This window comes from Acanthopagrus latus, chromosome 18, assembly GCF_904848185.1.
Source record: "Acanthopagrus latus isolate v.2019 chromosome 18, fAcaLat1.1, whole genome shotgun sequence".
Classification (NCBI taxonomy): domain Eukaryota; kingdom Metazoa; phylum Chordata; class Actinopteri; order Spariformes; family Sparidae; genus Acanthopagrus; species Acanthopagrus latus.
In genome coordinates, this window is record NC_051056.1 from 28056034 (window position 1) to 28079891 (window position 23858).

A 23858-nucleotide genomic window follows, 5' to 3' on the forward strand; every position below is an offset into this window, starting at 1 on the left:
CACACAACACGGCATTATACTCCAGCAATGCCGTGTGTTTGACGCACTTTGAAGCACCAGTGCTAGCACTAGCACAGCTGGTAAAATTAAACAACTGGCCAACGTCATTTTACTCATTTGAGTATTATTTATTCTCAGCAGTGAATAATTTAGATTTATATTAATAAACCTAAAATGTGTTTTAATAAACCAGGTTGTATTCTTTTCTGTACTCATGCAGAAAACACCATAATGTTGTTATTAACATAACATCATTATGGTGTTTTCTGGCTCAAAGAGGGAAAACTCACTGTTGTATGTCTCGAAAGAAACTGATGCATTTTATGACGTAGATGACCATCCATCCATCCATCCATTTTCTTCCGCTTATCCGGGGCCGGGTCGCGGAGGCAGCTGACTGAGCAGGGACACCCAGACTTCCCTCACCCCGGACACTTCCCCTAGCTCCTCCGGGAGGTTCCCAAGGCGTTCCCAGGCAAGCCGAACAACATAGTCACTCCAGCGTGTCGTGGGTCTTCCTGGGGGTCTCCTCCCAGTGGGGCATGCCAGGAACACCTCTCGAGGAAGGCGTCCAGGGGGCATCCGATATAGATGCCCGAGCCACCTCAGCTGGCTCCTCTTGATGTCGAGGAGCAGCGGCTCTACTCCGAGCTCCTCCCGGGTGACAGAGCTTCTCACCCTATCTCTAAGGGAGCGCCCCACCACCCTGCGGAGGAAACTCATCTCGGCCGCTTGTATCCGGGATCTTATTCTTTCGGTCATGACCCAAAGTTCATGACCGTAGGTGAGAGTAGGAATGTAGATTGACCGGTAAATTCTCTTCACCACGACAGACCGATACAACGACCGCATTACTGCGGCTGCTGCACCGATCTGCCTGTCAATCTCACGCTCCATCCTTCCCTCACTCGTGAACAAGACCCCAAGATACTTGAACTCCTCCACTTGAGGCAAGAACTCTCCCCCAACCTGGAGGGCGCAAGCCACCTTTTTCCAGTCAAGAACCATAGCCTCAGACTTGGAGGTGCTGATTCTCATCCCAGCTGCTTCGCACTCGGCTGCAAACCGCCACAGAACATGCTGGAGGTCCTGGCTCGACGGAGCCAACAACATCGTCAGCAAAAAGCAGAGAGGAAATCCTGTGGCTCCCGAACCGGACCCCCTCTGGCCCCCGACTGCGCCTAGAAATTCTGTCCATAAAAATAATGAACAGAACCGGTGACAAAGGGCAGCCCTGCCGGAGTCCAACATGCACCGGGAACAGGTCTGACTTACTGCCGGCAATGCGAACCAGACTCCTGCTCCGGTCGCACAGGGACCGTACAGCCCTTAGCAGAGGGCCTCCGACCCCGTACTCCTGGAGCACCTCCCACAGAATGCCACGAGGGACACGGTCGAATGCTTTCTCCGAGTCCACAAAACACATGTGGACCGGTTGGGCAAACTCCCATGAACCCTCGAGCACCCTGCGGAGGGTATAGAGCTGGTCCAGTGTTCCACGGCTAGGGCGAAAACCGCATTGTTCCTCCTGAATCTGAGGTTCGACTATCGGCCGAATTCTCCTCTCCAGTACCCTGGAGTAGACTTTCCCAGGGAGGCTGAGGAGTGTGATCCCCTGATAGTTGGAACACACCCTTCGGTCCCCCTTTTTAGAGGGACCACCACCCTGGTCTGCCAGTCCAGAGGCACTGTCCCTGACTGCCACGCAATGCTGCAGAGACATGTCAGCCAAGACAGCCCCACAACATCCACTTGAGGTACTCAGGGCAGATCTCATCCACCCCCGGTGCTTTGCCACTGAGGAGCTTCCCAGCTACCTCAGTGGCTTTTGCTTGAGTGATGAATGAATCCACCTCCGAGTCCCCAGCCCCTGCTTCCTCTATGGAAGGTGTGTCAGTGGGATTGAGGAGATCCTCGAAGTATTCCTTCCACCACCCGACGATATCCCCAGTCGAGGTCAACAGCTCCCCACCCCCACCGTAAACAATGTTGGTGGAGACCTGCTTCCCCCTCCTGAGGCGCCGGATGGTTTGCCAGAATCTCCTCAAGGCTGACCGGTAGTCCTCTTCCATAGCCTCCCCGAACTTTTGCTTCCGTGACCGCCCGTGCCGCAGCACGCTTGGCCTGCCGGTACCCGTCAGCTGCCTCAGGAGTCGAGCCAGCCAGGCTCAATAGGACTCCTTCTTCAGCTTGACAGCATCCCTTACTTCCGGTGTCCACCACCGGGTTCGGGGAATGCCACCACGACAGGCACCGGAGACCCTACGGCCACAGCTCCGGACAGCCGCGTCAACAATGGAAGTGGAGAACATGGTCCATTCGGACTCAATGTCCCCAGCCTCCCTCGGGATCTGGTCAAAGCTCTCCCAGAGGTGGGAGTTGAAGACCTCCCTGACAGAGGTTTCTGCCAGACACTCCCAGCAGACCCTCACAATACGTTTGGGTCTGCTGAGTCTGTCCAGCTTCCTCCTCTGCCAGCGGATCCAACTCACCACCAGGTGGTGATCAGTTGACAGCTCAGCCCCTCTCTTCACCCGAGTGTCCAAGACATACGGCCGGAGGTCAGTATGACATGACCTCAAAGTTGATCATTGACCTCCGGCCTAGGGCGTCCTGGTGCCACGTGCACTGATGGGGTCTTATGCTTGAACATGGTGTTTGTTATGGACAAACTGTGACTAGCACAGTAGTCCAATAACAAAACACCACTCGGGTTCAGATCGGGGAGGCCGTTCCTCCCAATCACACCCCTTCAGGTAACACTGTCGCTGCCTACGTGAGCGTTGATGACCTAGATATTAATTTATTTTTTTTTAAATGAGACTTTATAAGTTGAGAGGATGGTGGGCCTACAAAACCTCTCAGCCCTGGGGCCTAACATTAGGTTAAGGCGGCCCTGCGGAGAACGTTTTCATATACAGGTGAAGTCAGTATCAGAGTATGTTCACTTTGAAATCAATGAAGATATATTTCAACAAATACTTGTCCTTACATTTTATGATGATGTTACAGTTGGTTACACTTTTTTTTATGTTTTACTTTATTTTTCAGTAGTCAACATGAGGGCCCATACAATTGTGTTCCTGCTATGTGTTGCCTTTGCTTTAAGTCTGATTGTGATAACTGTCCTCATTTATTCCAGAGACATTTGCAAAGGTAAAGACACATTACGTACACATTGTTCTATTTGGGAAAAGCTAACTTCACTGGATTCACATTAAACTTCTATAGAATATTATCAACCTACAGAACCATTACTCTTTAATTTAGTGAAATTCACTCAATCCTTTTTATTCATTCATTTGTTGTATTCTTTGTTATTTTCTATTATTGGTATTTGCTGTACATTTTATTAGACAGTTCTCCTTTTTTTATTAACAGGTGTGCAAAACCCTGCTGGGCAGCAAAACCAGAATTTAAGCAATTTAAGGGTAAGATTATCCTTCTAAAATCAAGGTAGGGCTGTTGTGCTTTTTGAATGCATCCATCAGGTAAATCATCTGACAGAATTTGCTTTGTATTTTCTCAGGTTTATTCTGCTGCCGTCTTCACCGTCATGAAAAAAGGCAGCGATGGAACAGGAGACGCAGCGGAGAGAGAGAAGATCTACGCTGCTGTCAGAGTTTTAGGGTTGAATTAGCAACACGGTGATGTCCAGCTGAACAAAATATTTGTGTAAGACGGTTTGTTATGAAGTATTTGACTCCTCCTAACCCTAACCCTGGCCACTTTTTTTTTTATATTTCATCTCCATTAATAAAATACATGCACACGTATCTGGACAGTAGATTGTTTACATTGCATTCTGTTTTTAGTACAACAACAAAATATACATGCCGACTGATTTTCATACTAAACATAAAAAAAATATATGCATATATGTTTCGCTTATAACTATCTTTTATCAAGGATATCATTTTGATGGTGTTTTAATTGATGTATGTACGGATTTTCTTTTTTTATGGAGGTTCTGCACATGATGATCTTACACATAAATCCACTCAAATCTAGTGGTAACAGTTGAAGCTTGAGTATAGATTGATATCAGCTGACAGCGATCTGACTTCAGCTGACAGCTTTGCTTTGTTGATGCTCTTTTACTCTTTGTTTTGTACTTGGAGAATTGCTAATCCTGCTTTTTATTTCAGAGGTCAAAATGTTTGTTGACCCAACTGAGTTAAAGCTCTGAAAAGTTACACACATGTACTGAACTTAAATAAACAAAGTAAAGAGGTGTGTCTTTATAGATGGTTTATGAACAAAGGAAACAACAATGCACACACACAATAAATCCATTCAGTGCGATTGTTTTGCACTGATGCATACAGTAGATAAGAATCCTGAGAGGAAGTTAACAGCTTTAAAACTGCAGATGAAACTTACAGAAGGCAGCTCGTGTCACAGTTCTGCAAGATGAATATTCACTTATAAAATACATTAATTTAGCCAATTCATTACATTATTTTAATGACCTGAGGAAAAAGCAAACGCAAAATCTAACAAAATCTGTGGTAATCATTTCTTAGGCTGGATCAATAACTTCAGGATGTGATAGAACCACATTAACACAACACAGAACCAAAGCTTAGTTGCAAGAAAGTCAAATATTTAAATTTCTGAAAAAGACAGATTTGTTCTGATAAAAATTCTTCTAGTATTAATATGATTACTGTAACAATCCAGCAGCAATGATTTAATTGAATACATGTTGGCAGGTTTCCTTACGGTCTCTTGGATGTCCAGAACAAATTCAAACCCAATCCAGTGAAAAATGAGCAACTAGTGATGCTGAGAAACACATGCAAGAGGTCAAAACTTCCACATTAATATAGTCAATCAATCAATCCAGTGCTGAGATTGTTAATCTATCACAAAATTCCTGACATCACTGTAGATCGTCTCCTCCTCTCTTGCACGTCTTCTTCCTGATTTTTGGGGTTTCTTCTGAGTAAAAGTTGGTCTAGAATAAACCAAAGCGTCCTCATTTCTCTGAAAAATAAAGAGCAAAATTACAGATGAGCGAACACATTTCCACACACGACGATCTCTCGTCTTACCTGCTGACTTTGCTGATCACCCCTGACCGCTGCAGTGTTTGTTTGCGGAGTGACAACAGCTGTATTATTTAAAAAAAACAGAAACAGCAGATGTATTAGAGAAGTAGTACTGTAGTAATACTGTAGAAAAACAGTTTAATAGATCGATGAATGCATAATTTCTCTTACCATTACAACAATCGCAAGACTTTTTCTTGATGGCAAACACAAGGACGCCTATCACGATCAGACTTACAGCCACAGCAGCACACAACAGAAGGACGATCATACTGTCACACGTGCCGATCACTGAAACATGAAGGTTAACAGTTATCGATAATCTACACTATCAGATGAGATGATGTCGATAAAATGATACAGATACCTTCAATGTCCAGTTTTGTTCCATTTCCAAACAGAATCTCTCCACATGTGGCCACAGCGCAGTAATAAGTCCCGGCATCAGAGGAGCTGACGTTCTTAGAGAAGCTGTAGACACATTTCTGTGGAGATCGAGCCTCGAGACTCGTCTCACACTCAGCACCACCGTTTCCATGAGTGTAAATGAAACTGAGATCAGATTCATCTGATCCGGCTCTGAACCAGAACACACTGTGATCTCCTGGACACGGTTTGTTCTGGGAGTCAGAGAGGACTGAACACTGCAGAGTCACTGAGTCTCCTGGACGGACCGGATCAGACAGAGAGTCTTGGGTGATGGCAGTGACATCAGGTTCTGGTCCTGGGAAATAAAAATGAATAAGTTAGTTAAGTTATGGTTAGTTAATAAGTAGCACAACGCAGCTCTGAAAACAGTGGAATCTCTGTTTTACTGTATTTACCTTTAATTCTCAGAAATGTTCCTTTCAAGATCGTCATCTTTAACTGTTCCACTTTTATACAGTAATAGATTGCAGTATCGCCCAACTGTGTTTCCAGAATATGCAAAACAAATTTTCCAGGCTCTTGTTTTGCTGTTATGCGACGAGTCTCAACATAATCCTCCAGATCAAAGGCCATTGTTCCTCCTAAAACTTCAGGAAAGTTTCCAGAAACAAGTCTGATCCAGTGTAAGTATGCATGAGGCCAATTTTTCTGGCGTTCACATGTTAGAGTCACATTCTGTCCAACACCAACAGTCTGTGTCTCAAAGATGGGATCGGCTGTGAACCCTGAAAATAAAATTAAACACAGCAGTGATTAACAACAGAGACACATGTGCCTCCTCTACATGACTGCAGGAAGATGAGTGTCTATTTAAAAATCTGGAGTGAACGTAACTTCAGTACTCACCTCCAAGTTCGAGCACGAGCAGTACGTGAACTATGATCAGCATCTTCTGGTTTACCAACGGAGACCAGAGTTGATTTGGGCTGTACTGTAAGATGAGTCACCTTAATGTAGCCAAATGAAAATGGGAGGGGACAATTTCAGGACAATCTGATTGGCTTCTCATTATGTCGATGCTTCACTGTACTACCACAGCGGAAATATCTCAACCAAAACTTTCCAACTCACGCACATGACGAGACATCAGCAGAACACTTTTGCCCTCTCGCGTCTGGTTTTCACAGTGGGTTATTACAGTGGGCTGTTTACAGTAAACACAACACATATTTAGTTTACAGCATTTCTCCTGTGAAGAAATTCATTTCTCACATTCCTGCCCTGCTGAAATTTCATCTTGAGGTGAACTCATTCCTCACTGAACTCAACATTACCACCGTTTAAATCGGTTAAATGTCAGTAGCCTAAAAAATAATGTTTTTGTACAGTATCTGTCCTCGAGAATTACACTGGGCAAAAATATAAAAACAACACTTTTGTTTTTGCTCCCATTTTTCATGAGTTGAACTCAAAGATCTTAAATGTTTTCTGTTTACACAAAAGACCATTTCTCTCAAATATCATTCCCAAACCTTTCTAAAACACTTCTCCTTTGCCAAGATAATCCATCCTAACTCACAGGTGTGGCATATCAAGATGCTGACTAGACAGCATGATTATTGCACAGGTATGCCTTAGGCTGGCCAGGGGGGTCAGAAAACCACTCACTATCTGCTGTGCAACACATCACTTTCACATAGAGTTGATCAGGTTGTTGATTGTGGCCTGTGGAATGATGGTCCACTTCTCTTCAATGGCTGTGTGAACTTGTTGGATATTGTCAGGAACTGGAACACACTGTTGTATACGTATCGTATGCGTCTCGTATCCAGAGCATCCCAAACATGCTCAATGGGTGACATGTCCGGTGAGTTTGCTGGCCATTCAAGAACTGGGATGTTTTCAGCTTCCAGGAATTGTGTACAGAAACTTGCAACATGGGGCCGTTCATTATCATGGTGCAGCATGAGGTGGTGGTCGTGGATGAATGGCACAACAATGGGCCTCAGGATCTCATCACGGTATCTCTGTGAATTCAAAATGCCGTCAATAAAATGCACCTGTAGTCACTGTCCATAACATACACCTGCTGATACCATAACCTCACCGCCACCATGGGCCACTCAATCCACAATGCTGACATCAGCAAACCACTCACCTAAAGGCTGCTTTAATGCACGAAGCCCAGGGGCCTCCCGAGTTCAGGGGCCTGCCATGTTCAGATTAATCGATTCTTCCCGGGCTGCACTGCCACTGTAAACAAACGTACCCTACACGCAAATTTGCGATGAAGTCACACACACAAGCTGCTACATGCAATGCGCTGTGGAGAAATGTCGTCCCGGCAAAATTAAAAGTCTGGCTGCATTTGACAAAGAAGGATGACACTGCAGGATCGTCACCTGTAATACCTGTAAGAGGGATCTGAGCGGCAAAGGTGGAAATACTACTAATATGTCCACACAACACGGCATTATACTCCAGCAATGCCGCGTGTTTGACGCACTTTGAAGCACCAGTGCTAGCACTAGCACAGCTGGTAAAATTAAACAACTGGCCAACGTCATTTTACTCATTTGAGTATTATTTATTCTCAGCAGTGAATAATTTAGATTTATATTAATAAACCTAAAATGTGTTTTAATAAACCAGGTTGTATTCTTTTCTGTACTCATGCAGAAAACACCATAATGTTGTTATTAACATAACATCATTATGGTGTTTTCTGGCTCAAAGAGGGAAAACTCACTGTTGTATGTCTCGAAAGAAACTGATGCATTTTATGACGTAGATGACCATCCATCCATCCATCCATTTTCTTCCGCTTATCCGGGGCCGGGTCGCGGAGGCAGCTGACTGAGCAGGGACACCCAGACTTCGCTCACCCCGGATACTTCCACTAGCTCCTCCGGGAGGTTCCCAAGGCGTTCCCAGGCAAGCCGAACAACATAGTCACTCCAGCGTGTCCTGGGTCTTCCTGGGGGTCTCCTCCCAGTGGGGCATGCCAGGAACACCTCTCGAGGAAGGCGTCCAGGGGGCATCCAATATAGATGCCCGAGCCACCTCAGCTGGCTCCTCTTGATGTCGAGGAGCAGCGGCTCTACTCCGAGCTCCTCCCGGGTGACAGAGCTCCTCACCCTATCTCTAAGGGAGTGCCCCACCACCCTGTGGAGGAAACTCATCTCGGCCGCTTGTATCCGGGATCTTATTCTTTCGGTCATGACCCAAAGTTCATGACCGTAGGTGAGAGTAGGAATGTAGATTGACCGGTAAATTCTCTTCACCACGACAGACCGATACAACGACCGCATTACTGCGGCTGCTGCACCGATCTGCCTGTCAATCTCACGCTCCATCCTTCCCTCACTCGTGAACAAGACCCCAAGATACTTGAACTCCTCCACTTGAGGCAAGAACTCTCCCCCAACCTGGAGGGCGCAAGCCACCTTTTTCCAGTCAAGAACCATAGCCTCAGACTTGGAGGTGCTGATTCTCATCCCAGCTGCTTCGCACTCGGCTGCAAACCGCCACAGAACATGCTGGAGGTCCTGGCTTGACGGAGCCAACAACATCGTCAGCAAAAAGCAGAGAGGAAATCCTGTGGCTCCCGAACCGGACCCCCTCCAGCCCCCGACTGCGCCTAGAAATTCTGTCCATAAAAATAATGAACAGAACCGGTGACAAAGGGCAGCCCTGCCGGAGTCCAACATGCACCGGGAACAGGTCTGACTTACTGCCGGCAATGCGAACCAGACTCCTGCTCCGGTCGCACAGGGACCGTACAGCCCTTAGCAGAGGGCCTCCGACCCCGTACTCCTGGAGCACCTCCCACAGAATGCCACGAGGGACACGGTCGAATGCTTTCTCCGAGTCCACAAAACACATGTGGACTGGTTGGGCAAACTCCCATGAACCCTCGAGCACCCTGCGGAGGGTATAGAGCTGGTCCAGTGTTCCACGGCTAGGGCGAAAACCGCATTGTTCCTCCTGAATCTGAGGTTCGACTATCGGCCGAATTCTCCTCTCCAGTACCCTGGAGTAGACTTTCCCAGGGAGGCTGAGGAGTGTGATCCCCTGATAGTTGGAACACACCCTTCGGTCCCCCTTTTTAGAGGGACCACCACCCTGGTCTGCCAGTCCAGAGGCACTGTCCCTGACTGCCACGCAATGCTGCAGAGACATGTCAGCCAAGACAGCCCCACAACATCCACTTGAGGTACTCAGGGCAGATCTCATCCACCCCCGGTGCTTTGCCACTGAGGAGCTTCCCAGCTACCTCAGTGGCTTTTGCTTGAGTGATGAATGAATCCACCTCCGAGTCCCCAGCCCCTGCTTCCTCTATGGAAGGTGTGTCAGTGGGATTGAGGAGATCCTCGAAGTATTCCTTCCACCACCCGACGATATCCCCAGTCGAGGTCAACAGCTCCCCACCCCCACCGTAAACAATGTTGGTGGAGACCTGCTTCCCCCTCCTGAGGCGCCGGATGGTTTGCCAGAATCTCCTCAAGGCTGACCGGTAGTCCTCCTCCATGGCCTCCCCGAACTTTTGCTTCCGTGACCGCCCGTGCCGCAGCACGCTTGGCCTGCCGGTACCCGTCAGCTGCCTCAGGAGTCCCCCGAGCCAGCCATGCTCGATAGGACTCCTTCTTCAGCTTGACAGCATCCCTTACTTCCGGTGTCCACCACCGGGTTCGGGGAATGCCACGACGACAGGCACCGGAGACCTTACAGCCACAGCTGCGTCAACAATGGAAGTGGAGAACATGGTCCATTCGGACTCAATGTCCCCAGCCTCCCTTGGGATCTGGTCAAAGCTCTCCCAGAGGTGGGAGTTGAAGACCTCCCTGACAGAGGTTTCTGCCAGACACTCCCAGCAGACCCTCACAATACGTTTGGGTCTGCCGAGTCTGTCCAGCTTCCTCCTCTGCCACCAGGTGGTGATCAGTTGACAGCTCAGCCCCTCTCTTCACCCGAGTGTCCAAGACATACGGCTGGAGGTCAGATGACATGACCTCAAAGTTGATCATTGACCTCCGGCCTAGGGCGTCCTGGTGCCACGTGCACTGATGGGGTCTTATGCTTGAACATGGTGTTTGTTATGGACAAACTGTGACTAGCACAGTAGTCCAATAACAAAACACCACTCGGGTTCAGATCGGGGAGGCCGTTCCTCCCAATCACACCCCTCCAGGTAACACTGTCGCTGCCTACGTGAGCGTTGATGACCTAGATATTAATTTATTTTTTTTTAAATGAGAGTCTATAAATTGAGAGGATGGAGGGCCTACAAAACCTCTCAGCCCTGGGGCCTAACTTTAGGTTAAGGCGGCCCTGCGGAGAACATTTTCATATACAGGTGAAGTCAGTATCAGAGTATGTTCACTTGGAAGTCAATGAAGATATATTTCAACAAATACTTGTCCTTACATTTTATGATGATGTTACAGTTGGTTACACTTTTTTTATGTTTTACTTTATTTTTCAGCAGTCAACATGAGGGCCCATACAATTGTGTTCCTGCTATGTGTTGCTTTGCTTTAAGTCTGATTGTGATAACTGTCCTCATTTATTCCAGAGACATTTGCAAAGGTAAAGACACATTACGTACACATTGTTCTATTTGGGAAAAGCTAACTTCACTGGATTCACATTAAACTTCTATAGAATATAATCAACCTACAGAACCATTACTCTTTAATTTAGTGAAATTCACTCAATCCTTTTTATTCATTTATTTGTTGTATTCTTTGTTATTTTCTGTTCTTGGTATTTGCTGTACATTTGATAAGACAGTTCTCCTTTTTTATCAACAGGTGTGCAAAACCCTGCTGGGCAGCAAAGCCAGAATTTAAGCAATTTAAGGGTAAGATTATCCTCCTAAAATAAAGTTAGGACTGTTGTGCTTTTTAAATTCCTCCATCAGGTAAATCATCTGACAGAATTTGCTTTATATTTTCTCAGGTTTATTCTGCTGCCGTCTTCACCATTATGAAAAAAGGCAGCGATGTAACAGGAGACACAGCGGAGAGAGAGAAGATCTACGCTGCTGTCAGAGTTTTAGGGTTGAATTAGCAACACGGTGATGTCCAGCTGAACAAAATATTTGTGTAAGACGGTTTGTTATCCTAACCCTAACCCTGGCCACTTTTTTTTTTATATTTCATCTCCATTAATAAAATACATGCACACGTATCTGTACAGTAGATTGTTTACATTGCATTCTGTTTTTAGTACAACAACAAAATATACATGCCGACTGATTTTCATACTAAACATAAAAAAAAAATATATGCATATATGTTTCGCTTATAACTATCTTTTATGAAGGATATCATTTTGATGGTGTTTTAATTGATGTATGTACGTATTTTCTTTTTTTATGGAGGTTCTGCACATGATGATCTTACACATAAATCCACTCAAATCTAGTGGTAACAGTTGAAGCTTGAGTATAGATTGATATCAGCTGACAGCGATCTGACTTCAGCTGACAGCTTTGCTTTGTTGATGCTCTTTTACTCTTTGTTTTGTATTTGGAGAATTGCTAATCCTGCTTTTTATTTCAGAGGTCAAAATGTTTGTTGACCCAACTGAGTTAAAGCTCTGAAAAGTTACACACATGTACTGAACTTAAATAAACAAAGTAAAGAGGTGTGTCTTTATAGATGGTTTATGAACAAAGGAAACAACAATGCACACACACAATAAATCCATTCAGTGCGATTGTTTTGCACTGATGCATACAGTAGATAAGAATCCTGAGAGGAAGTTAACAGCTTTAAAACTGCAGATGAAACTTACAGAAGGCAGCTCGTGTCACAGTTCTGCAAGATGAATATTCACTTATAAAATACATTAATTTAGCCAATTCATTACATTATTTTAAGGACCTGAGGAAAAAGCAAACGCAAAATCTAACAAAATCTGTGGTAATCATTTCTTAGGCTGGATCAATAACTTCAGGATGTGATAGAACCACATTAACACAACACAGAACCAAAGCTTAGTTGCAAGAAAGTCAAATATTTAAATTTCTGAAAAAGACAGATTTGTTCTGATAAAAATTCTTCTAGTATTAATATGATTACTGTAACAATCCAGCAGCAATGATTTAACTGAATACATGTTGGCAGGTTTCCTTACAGTCTCTTGGATGTCCAGAACAAATTCAAACCCAATCCAGTGAAAAATGAGCAACTAGTGATGCTGAGAAACACATGCAAGAGGTCAAAACTTCCACATTAATATAGTCAATCAATCAATCCAGTGCTGAGATTGTTAATCTATCACAAAATTCCTGACATCACTGTAGATCGTCTCCTCCTCTCTTGCACGTCTTCTTCCTGATTTTTGGGGTTTCTTCTGAGTAAAAGTTGGTCTAGAATAAACCAAAGCGTCCTCATTTCTCTGAAAAATAAAGAGCAAAATTACAGATGAGCGAACAGATTTCCACACACGACGATCTCTCGTCTTACCTGCTGACTTTGCTGATCACCCCTGACCGCTGCAGTGTTTGTTTGCGGAGTGACAACAGCTGTATTATTTAAAAAAAACAGAAACAGCAGATGTATTAGAGAAGTAGTACTGTAGTAATACTGTAGAAAAACAGTTTAATAGATCGATGAATGCATAATTTCTCTTACCATTACAACAATCGCAAGACTTTTTCTTGATGGCAAACACAAGGACGCCTATCACGATCAGACTTACAGCCACAGCAGCACACAACAGAAGGACGATCATACTGTCACACGTGCCGATCACTGAAACATGAAGGTTAACAGTTATTGATAATCTACACTATCAGACGAGATGATGTCGATAAAATGATACAGATACCTTCAGTGTCCAGTTTTGTTCCATTTCCAAACAGAATCTCTCCACATGTGGCCACAGCGCAGTAATAAGTCCCGGCATCAGAGGAGCTGACGTTCTTAGAGAAGCTGTAGACACATTTCTGTGGAGATCGAGCCTCGAGACTCGTCTCACATTCAGCACCACTGTTTCCATGAGCGTAAATGAAACTGAGATCAGATTCATCTGATCCGGCTCTGAACCAGAACACACTGTGATCTCCTGGACACGGTTTGTTCTGGGAGTCAGAGAGGACTGAACACTGCAGAGACACTGAGTCTCCTGGACGGACCGGATCAGACAGAGAGTCTTGGGTGATGGCAGTGACATCAGGTTCTGGTCCTGGGAAATGAAAATTAATAAGTTAGTTAAGTTATGGTTAGTTAATAAGTAGCACAACGCAGCTCTGAAAACAGTGGAATCTCTGTTTTGCTGTATTTACCTTTAATTCTCAGAAATGTTCCTTTCAAGATTGTCATCTTTAACTGTACCACTTTTATACAGTAATAGATTGCAGTATCGCCCAACTGTGTTTCCAGAATATGCAAAACAAATTTTCCAGGCTCTTGTTTTGCTGTTATGCGACGAGTCTCAACATAATCCTCCAGATCGAAGGCCATTGTTCCTCCTAAAACTTCAGGAAAGTTTCCAGAAACAAGTCTGATCCAGTGTAAGTATGCACGAGGCCAATCTTTCTGGCGTTCACATGTTAGATTCACATTCTGTCCAACACCAACAGTCTGTGTCTCAAAGATGGGATCGGCTGTGAATCCTGAAAATAAAATTAAACACAGCAGTGATTAACAACAGAGACACATGTGCCTCCTCTACATGACTGCAGGAAGATGAGTGTCTATTTAAAAATCTGGAGTGAACGTAACTTCAGTACTCACCTCCAAGTTCGAGCACGAGCAGTACGTGAACTATGATCAGCATCTTCTGGTTTACCAACGGAGACCAGAGTTGATTTGGGCTGTACTGTAAGATGAGTCACCTTAATGTAGCCAAATGAAAATGGGAGGGGACAATTTCAGGACAATCTGATTGGCTTCTCATTATGTCGATGCTTCACTGTACTACCACAGCGGAAATATCTCAACCAAAACTTTCCAACTCACGCACATGACGAGACATCAGCAGAACACTTTTGCCCTCTCGCGTCTGGTTTTCACAGTGGGTTATTACAGTGGGCTGTTTACAGTAAACACAACACATATTTAGTTTACAGCGCTTCTCCTGTGAAGAAATTCATTTCTCACATTCCTGCCCTGCAGAAAAGTCATCTTGAAGTGAACTCATTCCGCACTGAACTCAACATTACCGTAGTATAAATCGGTTAAATGTCACTATCTGTCCTTGGGAACTACATCATGGTGAAGCAGTGGAAAAAAGTGGGTAACTAAAAACACTTTAAGAATATTGTGGTTACAGTTACAAAATGACAACATGCAAGCTTCTTCAGGCTACACGACTTCTTACACTGGTACAGAATATGCTAGTAGATTTCTGCATTCAAATGTCTGAAAACATCTAAATCTTTGTTACTAATGTTGTCGAGTTGTGTACTTTACTCTATCCCAAATGTTTCCAACAGTATTCAACCCCAGAGAAATCCACACGTATACTCAAGTTGACGGTGTATTTCATTTGGCCTTTAGACAAATGACAGGCAGACAGTCGGTGATCAAGACTCAATGTGATCTAAATGTCAATTAAAATTTCAAAACATTACCTCATCTGTGTTTGAGTTCAGGTAAGACTCTCGCTGAATGACTCCAGTTCTGTCTCTTCTTTGGCGCCTCTCCTCTCTGTAACGTTACGTTCATGAAGCAAAGTGAATTTCCCCTCCAGCTCCAGTTGCTCGTCACTGGTACGTAAACAAAACTCGTCGATGGAGGTCAGCGCCGCAGATTGCTGCTGCAGTCAGGCTGATAAATAGGAGTGAAGATTAATTCTACTTCCACTAAAATCAAACCTCTGCGCTCTCCTTCAGACTCCAGGTGTTTATTCCCCCAGAAGTTCTGGCTCTGCCCCGACTCTTGCAGAGCGGTCTGAGTCTGAGCAGCGTGTGATTTAAATACAATGAACGATCATGATTGCAGTTCTGCTGTTACCTTTGGTAAGTGCATGAAGGTAATCATAATATGCATAAACCAAAAATGGCTTCATTGTCTCCAATTTCCTTTTAAACTTGCAAGATGATTGATTATTTAGTTTCAGTTCTTGGTCCTCAACCTCTGACCTTTGTGTTGGAGGATCAGGCCGGCCGCCAACTTTAAATCTTAGCTTCGTTTATGGATCAGTATTGACATCGGGGCTCCATTTCATTGAGATAATGACATAAAATTTGAAGTTAATTCAATCCCTAATACTTGAAGTTTTGTGGTCTTTCATATTAAGTGTCATTGTACTGAGGTTTTTACAGTGTTATTTCTATAAATGACCTACTTTGTTCTCAATACTGCCATCTATTGGTCAAAACACATTTTTCTCTTCTACCTAGTCCATGTCATATAATTGTACAACAATTTCTTATGACGACTTAAAATCCAACAATTGTTCAGGTGCCAGTCGGACAAAATCAGTCTCAATTGATCAACCGTGTGAATCAAATAGATAGCCTGTTAGGGTGAATCAAAGAGGAGCCATTTTAAATAACACAGGAGTGGACGATTTCAAACGCGCCCAATCATCAGTGTGGACCAGCCCACGCTACAGTCATCAGTCAGCAAACAGCAGACAGGGTGAGGGAGGGCTGTTACACCCCCTTTAACTTCAGACCTACTGTGTCGATCACTCAGAGACCATGGCAACGGCTCTTAAAAACAAAACAAGGCTTTGAATATGCAGCAGCTAAAAGACGACACTTGAATGCAACATATAGCAACATCCCACAATTCATAAAACAATCAGACACTTGCACAGAAGTTTCTTTATGCAAAATACTAGACTTGATGTGCAGGATATAAACGTTACAACTGAGAAATGGTTCACATGCATTTTAAGTCAACGCTGACAAACAAATGTTGGGTGGAAAGTTGAGCGTGGTCGTGGTCGGCTGCCACACATAAGGTGTGATTTTAACTTCCTGCCATTGTCACCATTTTAGTTTAAAGAAGCGGGGGGGGCTCATGAAGTCTTTTTCTTTTGCAAATCAGGTGTTATATAAACAGTTTCATAACAACATGCAGGACCTGGTCAGTAATACAGCACTTCATGGTCACTGAGTTATTTCAGTGCACCTGCTAAGTAGCAGATGTGCAGCCCTGACACCCTGCAAACACTGCACAGGAATGACCTGACGAACATGACAAGGAGCCCCGATGAAAAACATCTGTCTGATATTAAAGTTGATGCTCCTCTACTAATTCTATTAAGTGTCAGTGGAGCTTGTGACCTCTAAAGACTTTTCCCCTTCTTCATGCACACTGGAAGTCGGTGGAGCTTGTGCCCAAAAACCCTCACTCTCTGCTTTTAAAGAGCTCAAGGCATCAACAAGGCCTCCAATTATGACTTTACGAGTTGACATTTGTGAGAAGTGCCGATCCACGGAGGCCACTGATGTCTGTGGTTTTAATGCTGTGACATTGTGCTCGGTGCACTGACAGTGAATCATGCAGTTCAAAGAACACATGAAGAGGCGACTGATAATTGGTCAGCATGTTCTCAGACACTGCGCCTGCAGGGTGGATGGAAACAGTCCACACACACACACATACACCATCAGCGTGTGTGTGGTTAACTTGGTTGACTCAAGAGTCACCTCCTCTGGTTTCCTTTGCAGTGTGATGCACAGTGCATGTGCATCACAACTATTACTGCAATATGTTTTAAAAACTGTGATCTGATAAAAAATAAAATTCTCATTTCAGATTTTGACACTGTGTCGCAGTGCCTGTTCCAAACCTGCTGCTCTGTTCAGATTATTTGATGATGTGAGGGGTTTGCAGATCCAGTCTTAAGCTTCCTGAACTGCCCACAGTCTCACTGCAGGTGCCCTGATAATATCATTTATATTTCCAAATTGCAATCTGAATGATAGCATTCGTATTTTCCCAGTGCCGGACCACAGCAGCCAATGAGAGCGGCCTCCTGGAGCAGCTGAGCTGTGCTGCCTCAGTCTGCAGAGCCATGAAGCCAGAGCACTGAAACCACACCAGCAGCTGCACAGAGCAGCATCTGCAGTTATCAAAATAGTGTATATTTAGTGTTTTATTAATATAATCAATAAAAGCATTAATTAATAACTTATTTTGAACATGGCACATGACTAAATTTCAACAAACCGGGCCAGTACGATGATGGGTGGAAAGTTGAGCATGATGAATCGAAGGTGTGATTTTAACTTCCTGTCATTGTCACATTTCAGTACTAAGAAGCGCAGACTTATGAAGTGAAGAACAGCAGGCGGGGTTAATGTGAGGGGGAGGAGTGAGTTATTTGGTGAACAATGCTGAGGCGACCAAAGAGTCAAAGTTCAAGGAAAAAAAAAAAGTTTACAATGAATTTTACAATTGTTTGAATGCATTTAGTTGAAAGAGTCCCACAGCTGTTAAAATCCCAGTGTCCCCTTGAAACCTGCAGTCCAGTGTGAGTGCAGCAGAGAAAAGGTGGCAGCTTGTCGGTCTCCCTCTGGACTCCACCTCGTACACCACCGCCCTTGCTCCACACATCTTCTGTCCACAGCTCCGCCTTGTTCGGTCCTCTGTCCTCCTGTCCCAGTCTCCTCATCTTTGACCTTTAGCCCAGGTGGTTGGTCCCACCCGTCGAACCACGGCATTGGTCCCTGAGGACGCCATTCTCAGAAAACCAACTGGAGGTCACCAGTTGCCTGTTACAAAATCAAGAGATCTGAACAGGTGCAGGTTATCAGGCAATCAAATGAGTTAAGGGGAGTGCACATGTCAGCAGTGACAGACACAAAACCAATTTGCAACAATAAAAGCATGCAATACAACAAACAGACTCATGCAGTTAAAAACACAACACACAACAATATAAAACACTTTGTACAGCTTTGACTCTTCCTCTTGCAGCTCACAGAGCTTGGCCAAAGAGCACTTTGAAAATGAGCTGCCTCGTGCACCGCTTCCCCTCTCGTACCTCTGACCTCACTACGTATCCTGTTGATGGTCGGGTCTCTTCTGAGTAAAACCCCCTCAGAGGTTGGTCAAAGGCAGCGAAGTGGCCCGCCACAGCTTTTTTCTGCTGCATGTGGTTTTGCTTGTTGTTGTTTTTCAAAGCACAGTGCCTTTACAAAGTGTTATGAGACTAGGCAGACAACTTAGATGTCCCCAGATAAAGTGTTTCCTACCACAGCAAATAAATTGAAAGCGCTAAAAAAGGTAAACATTAAAATCTGCCAGTTTCTTATCTGCAGCTGAGGGATGTTGAGGTCGACAAACACCGCAGTCAGAAACTTAAACTGCAGTCTGACTCTCCCTGTCTTTCACTTGGAAATGAAGTATACATTTTAGAGCATAATAATAAATACTCAGCCTTTAAACTCTAATATTTTGACAGGCCCCTATTCCAGCGCAGGTTACAGTGTGATTTTATACCATGAACAAATCTGTGAGATAAAATAACAAACTCTGGAGTCGCTCAGTAACAGATGTACAGTGTGAAGCTGTAACTGCTCTAAAAACTGACGCAGTAAAACCTGTTTGATTAATGAGCACACTGTGTTATGGAGACATTGTCTCAGACTGCCAGCAGACCATTTAGTAGATACATTTTCATCTTCTTTTCCCATCTGTAGAATAGCTGACAGTTCAGGTAAACAGGAAATGAGGGGCGAGAGAGGCCGGAACAAGACACCTGAAAATAACACCTTGATTTAGTGATGCTGGTTGTGGTCAGAGGGTCTGAACTGATAAGTGTGACAAACTGCACACAGGAAAAAGAGGTGAGCGGTTGATATTTAACACATTTAACATAAACTAAGTGTGGCAAAAAGTGGTTAGTAATCCCATCAATCCTATCTCAGGATAGACAGTAGATTCCAAACAGTTCTATAGCCCCAGGTCACATTCAATGCTGGCATTTGGACTCAGAGCCACAGAGTCCAGGAGGCCAGCAGCTGACACTGAAGCCCTCCTCAGGATGGCTGGGAGGCTGGGAACCACTGGCGGATCTCGGCTGGACCGCCGACCGAGAACCAGAGTCTGATGCCGACCTTTTGAATCATGATGTCACGATGCTGAGGGATCAGTAGTCTGTCAGCCATCAGCTCAACAGCCAGTCATGTGTTACTCGAGAGCCACGTGACAGCGATCAGAGGCTGGAAGTCAGGGTGAAACAGAGCAACGGAGTTCTTAGAGGGAAGCGTGGAGGAGCTCGGGTGATCCAGTGGAGCAGGAAGCAGAACAGAGAGATTCTGGAGGTTCTGGAGGCAAACAAAGGACACAAAACAACAGAAAACAACCTGGCTGCCATAGTAGCACCTCAACATAATGAGTACAAACATGTCTCCTCTTTCTCCCTGCAGCTGTATTAAACATGTGGTGGAGTTTGTTCTGAAACACTTACAGACCAAACCTTAAAAAGCTCCACACTAAGAATTACTAACTTTTATTTCACTGTGGGAATGAATGTTACAGCACATCTGAATTTCATTTGAGGGCACTTGATGGTGGGTTTGGTCAATCTTGGGGTATGTGAAAGTGTTTCAGCCAATCAGAGTGACTTCTACTCTGTAAACCTTAATGGTGTTGTGACTACATCTCTCAGTTGGGTGGAGCGCTTCGCTTGTGCAATAGAGGGCGGCTGCACCACAATGATCGGAGGACTGGCTGCTTTGATTGTTCTCACTTCTGTGTGTAAGTGCGCTTCTTGTCCTCGAAATACTGCGCAGGAAGTTGTGCAAAAAAGTGTTTTCTGTTTTACCTCCACTTGTTTTTTGTAACTTTGGTCATTTTTTATCTTCAGCTCTGATTCAAACGGCAGACATTTCTCTTCAGATCCCTCAGACTGAGGCAGAACTCGGTCAGGATTTGACTCTGACATGTCACGCGTCCGGGGATAAAGTCGGGTTGTTTTTCTGGTACAAGATGAAGTTTGGATATATGGTCCAAACCATCGCAGAAGGAGCTGTTCATAAAGAAATAACACTCCAGGGACAATTCAACAACTCGAGATTCATCCTCACAAAAGCAGGTTCTCTGTTTCATCTGAACATAAAAAATGTGAGCAAAGACGACGAAGGAGCGTACTTCTGTCAGTCAGGAGCAGCGTATTCAATGAAATTTAAAGATGGCACAATTCTGGCTATGAATGGTAAAGTATCTACTATCAGTGTTTTCTTTGCTTTGTCTGCATCAGTGTCTAAACAATCCATCGGTTGATTCCAGATCCTAAAAAGCAGCAGAAATCGGAGACGGTCCTGCTGGTCGAAGACTCTACAGTTGAGATGAGTATGTATTTACAGCTGCATTGAAATAAATGTATTGTTTTTTAATTATTATATTTGCAGTATTTTGTGATTTTCTGACATTGACCCTAAAGTCAAATACTTTAAAGTGAAACTCTCGCCAAAATGCAACTTAGGCTTTTTTTGTGAATGTATATGAGTCAAACTTTCGTGTAAAAGCATACTTACGATGAAAGAGACACTTTTAAGATTTTCCGTATTTTGATGATATCATCAAAATCTCTCTTTTTAAAACAGTAAGAATGTGCGACACAACATGAACCCTCACTCACCAAGATTGTTTGCTGTTAGGAGACTCGTCGGCCCTGCCTGTTCACAGGAGGGCAAACATACGCTTTATCAAACTAGCTCTGATTGCTGGAAACAAATGCATAGCTCATAGCTATATCATAGAAGAGTGAGGACCCTCCTACTGTCTATATGTGGCTGAAAGAAACTGCTTCATATATGGCAACAAAAAATTCTGCAGAATGCAGCTGGATATGTTTAGTGTCGAGCTCCCTAAAAGTCATGTAAGAGGCTGAAAGTGAAGCAGGAGGAGAGAGTTTAACGTAACGCTGACGTTTCTTTTTCATTTCAGGACAAGAACCGTTTATTGTCATCATCCTCGGGATACTGTTGGGTCTCTGCGTGATTGTAATCGGCATCCTTATTTGCTCAAGAGACTGAAGGTGAGTTTAGTAACACTGAAAAAGATTCAGTACATTAAATGTATTTGTGTTTTTTGATCATTCATAGGAAACCCTGCATTTCTGCTCGTTTGTGTCTGAGCTGGTTTGTCTGAAGAGTTTATGAACGTTCTTCGTTCAAGTGAGCTCGTTAAGTCCATGTTTGCTTCTAAACTGAATGTAAACCATTATTCTCAGGACGGTGGCACAGTGGCGGTGAACTACCGGATGTCTCGACAAAAGAAACAAGGGAGGAAAAAAAAAGAGACAGCGGCAGAAATCATCAGACTTCTGTTTGTGTGAAATAAACTGTCAAGAGCCACTTCAACATGTATCGCATTAATAAAGAGTGTTCAGTCGACTGACTTCACGAGAGAAAGTTGTTTAATGAAAATAAACACAAACATCTGTTTGCGTACACAGAGAAGGGCATGATGGGTAATGGTTACTGTCGCTGTACTTCACAACTCGATTTGACAGAAAGTCAACTTGGACCTGAAGTTAGAGACTTATAACTTCCCTTAGCAAAAAGTAGTATACTTGAAGTTCATTTTATTAAGTATGCTTGAGTATAAGTATAGCAAGTATACTATGGACCATGTACTTGTAGTGTACTAGAAAGTACTGTATACTAATTTAACACTTCTTTGGACTAAATTGAAACATTTTAAGTTCATAAAAGTATACTTGAAGTATACTTTATAAGGTCATTTTAAGTTTACAGAAGTACACTTTAAAGTATACAACAAGTACACTCATCTACATACTACTAGTGCGCTAAGTATATACTTCTAGTCCACATTTTAGATTATTAACATTTAAGTTTATAATAAGGGTAATACGTCAACACAAATGTGTGCGGTGAAAAATATTTTAACTCTGTTAACTTGAATTTAAGTACAAGTCAATGACTTTACCTTTATCTGCTGTTACATCAAGATATATTTTGTGTTATTATTTGTAATTTGCCAAGTTCTGGTCAGAGATTCACCAACTAATACCACACAAAACAACTTAACAGACGGGAAGTCTCTCCCGAAAAACACCCCGTCACTCCCGGTGCCAACATTTTTATCATCTTCATTAACTTGACACAATTTAACCACAGAACAAGGATGTGAATTAACTCGCACCCATCTTACACATCATTGTATTCACAACCACATTCACAAACCATAATTACACCAATAACAACAAAATACCCAAGAGTCTTTGCGCCACAGTCCACAAGGGGCGTTACAGTACAGTGTACTAAAATACAAGTATGAGCTTTAGTATTAAAGTATAAGTGTAAGTCTAAGTATTAATGTACTTGGTCTTATATTATTCTTTATACTTTTCAGTATAAGCCAAGTATTCTGCCTTAGTTTTAGTATAAAATAAGTATACTTGTAGTGCACTTGAATAAACTACTTTTTGCTAAGGGTTGACTTGACTTGAGATATATTTTCTTCATTCTCAGATCAAACACAAGACATCGCTGCCACTTAAGAGTGACTCAAGTCTCAGTCACGCTGATTCCACTGCACGTCTACAAAAAAAGTTGCACCTTTAACTTGTGCAGAAATTATCTGTGGTGAGATTTGCTTCATCTGAATTTCATCAGGGGCAGATGTGACCATTGGGCTGGTAAAGTGGGGCCTGTGAAAGTGTTTCAGCGAATCAGAATGATTTCTGCTTTGTACAACGTGTTTGTCTTGTGGCTTCGCCTCGAGTTACCATAGGAAGACATCAGTCGTGCAAGAGAAGGTGGCTGCACCACGATGATCGGAAGACTGGCCGCTTTGATTCTGCTCTGTACTCTGTGTAAGTGTGCCTACCTGTCTACTGTAACATGATAGTTTGTGTCTGAGGATAACTGAGACATAGAAGGCCATGTGACATGTCTTTCTTTTCTCTGTAGCTCACAGCGTAGACGTTCCTCGTCAGTTCCCTCTGACTGTGGCTGAACTCGGTGATAATCTGACTCTCACATGTCCAGTTACTGGGAGTGAATCTTCACTGTTTTACTGGTATAAGATGAAGTTTGGATACATGGTCCAAACTGTTGCAGCAGGAAGTTCATACAGAGTATTTCTTCAAGGACAGTTTAAGAACTCAAGATTCAACCTCGCCAAAGATGATCCTCTGCATTTTCTTCACATCACAAATGTGAGCAAAGAGGACGAAGCGACTTACATCTGTCAGTCAGGAGCAGCCTACGTGATGAAATTTACAGATGGCACAGTTCTGGTTGTAAATGGTAAGTACGTTAATTTTATTGTCTTTGTTCAACATCTAAACAGCCCATTTGTTAATTCCTGCCTTTTTGTGACTCACGTAGATCCTAAAAACCATCAGAAATCTATCTCCGTGCAACAAAGTCCGGTGACAGCGTCTGTCGAGCCGGGCGCCTTGATTAATCACACAGAGACCCAACAGCATCATTTCAGCATCATCAGAACCATCATTTCATCATTTCATCAACAACCTGTATATACG

At 43.7% G+C, this 23858-nt stretch overlaps 2 protein-coding genes and 1 gene segment (V, D, J or C); 1 reads left to right on the forward strand and 2 right to left on the reverse strand.

Moving 5' to 3' along the window:
- Positions 1–4234: 4234 nt before the first annotated feature.
- Positions 4235–6391, reverse strand: LOC119007100. Of its 2 annotated transcripts, XM_037076483.1 has the most exons (6): positions 6330–6391; positions 5879–6208; positions 5422–5778; positions 5226–5345; positions 5058–5116; positions 4235–4989 (listed from the first exon to the last, which is right to left on the reverse strand). In XM_037076483.1, the coding sequence occupies exons 1-6, from the start codon at positions 6370–6372 to the stop codon at positions 4861–4863; spliced, it is 1038 nt and encodes a 345-aa protein (XP_036932378.1). In that variant the 5' UTR covers positions 6373–6391; the 3' UTR covers positions 4235–4860. The 2 variants fall into 2 exon arrangements, with proteins under 2 accessions (XP_036932378.1, XP_036932379.1); XM_037076484.1 differs by lacking the exons at positions 5058–5116; positions 5226–5345 and having other exon boundaries at positions 4860–4989.
- Positions 6392–12075: 5684 nt separating this feature from the next.
- LOC119007099 lies at positions 12076–14449 on the reverse strand. Its single transcript, XM_037076481.1, has 7 exons — positions 14400–14449; positions 14171–14271; positions 13720–14049; positions 13263–13619; positions 13067–13186; positions 12899–12957; positions 12076–12830 (listed from the first exon to the last, which is right to left on the reverse strand). The coding sequence occupies exons 2-7, from the start codon at positions 14211–14213 to the stop codon at positions 12702–12704; spliced, it is 1038 nt and encodes a 345-aa protein (XP_036932376.1). The 5' UTR covers positions 14214–14271; positions 14400–14449; the 3' UTR covers positions 12076–12701.
- Positions 14450–20009: 5560 nt separating this feature from the next.
- LOC119007106 lies at positions 20010–21743 on the forward strand. The segment is given in 5 exon segments: positions 20010–20098; positions 20208–20555; positions 20630–20692; positions 21290–21380; positions 21576–21743. Coding segments are annotated over 4 exon segments (543 nt in total).
- Positions 21744–23858: the final 2115 nt, after the last annotated feature.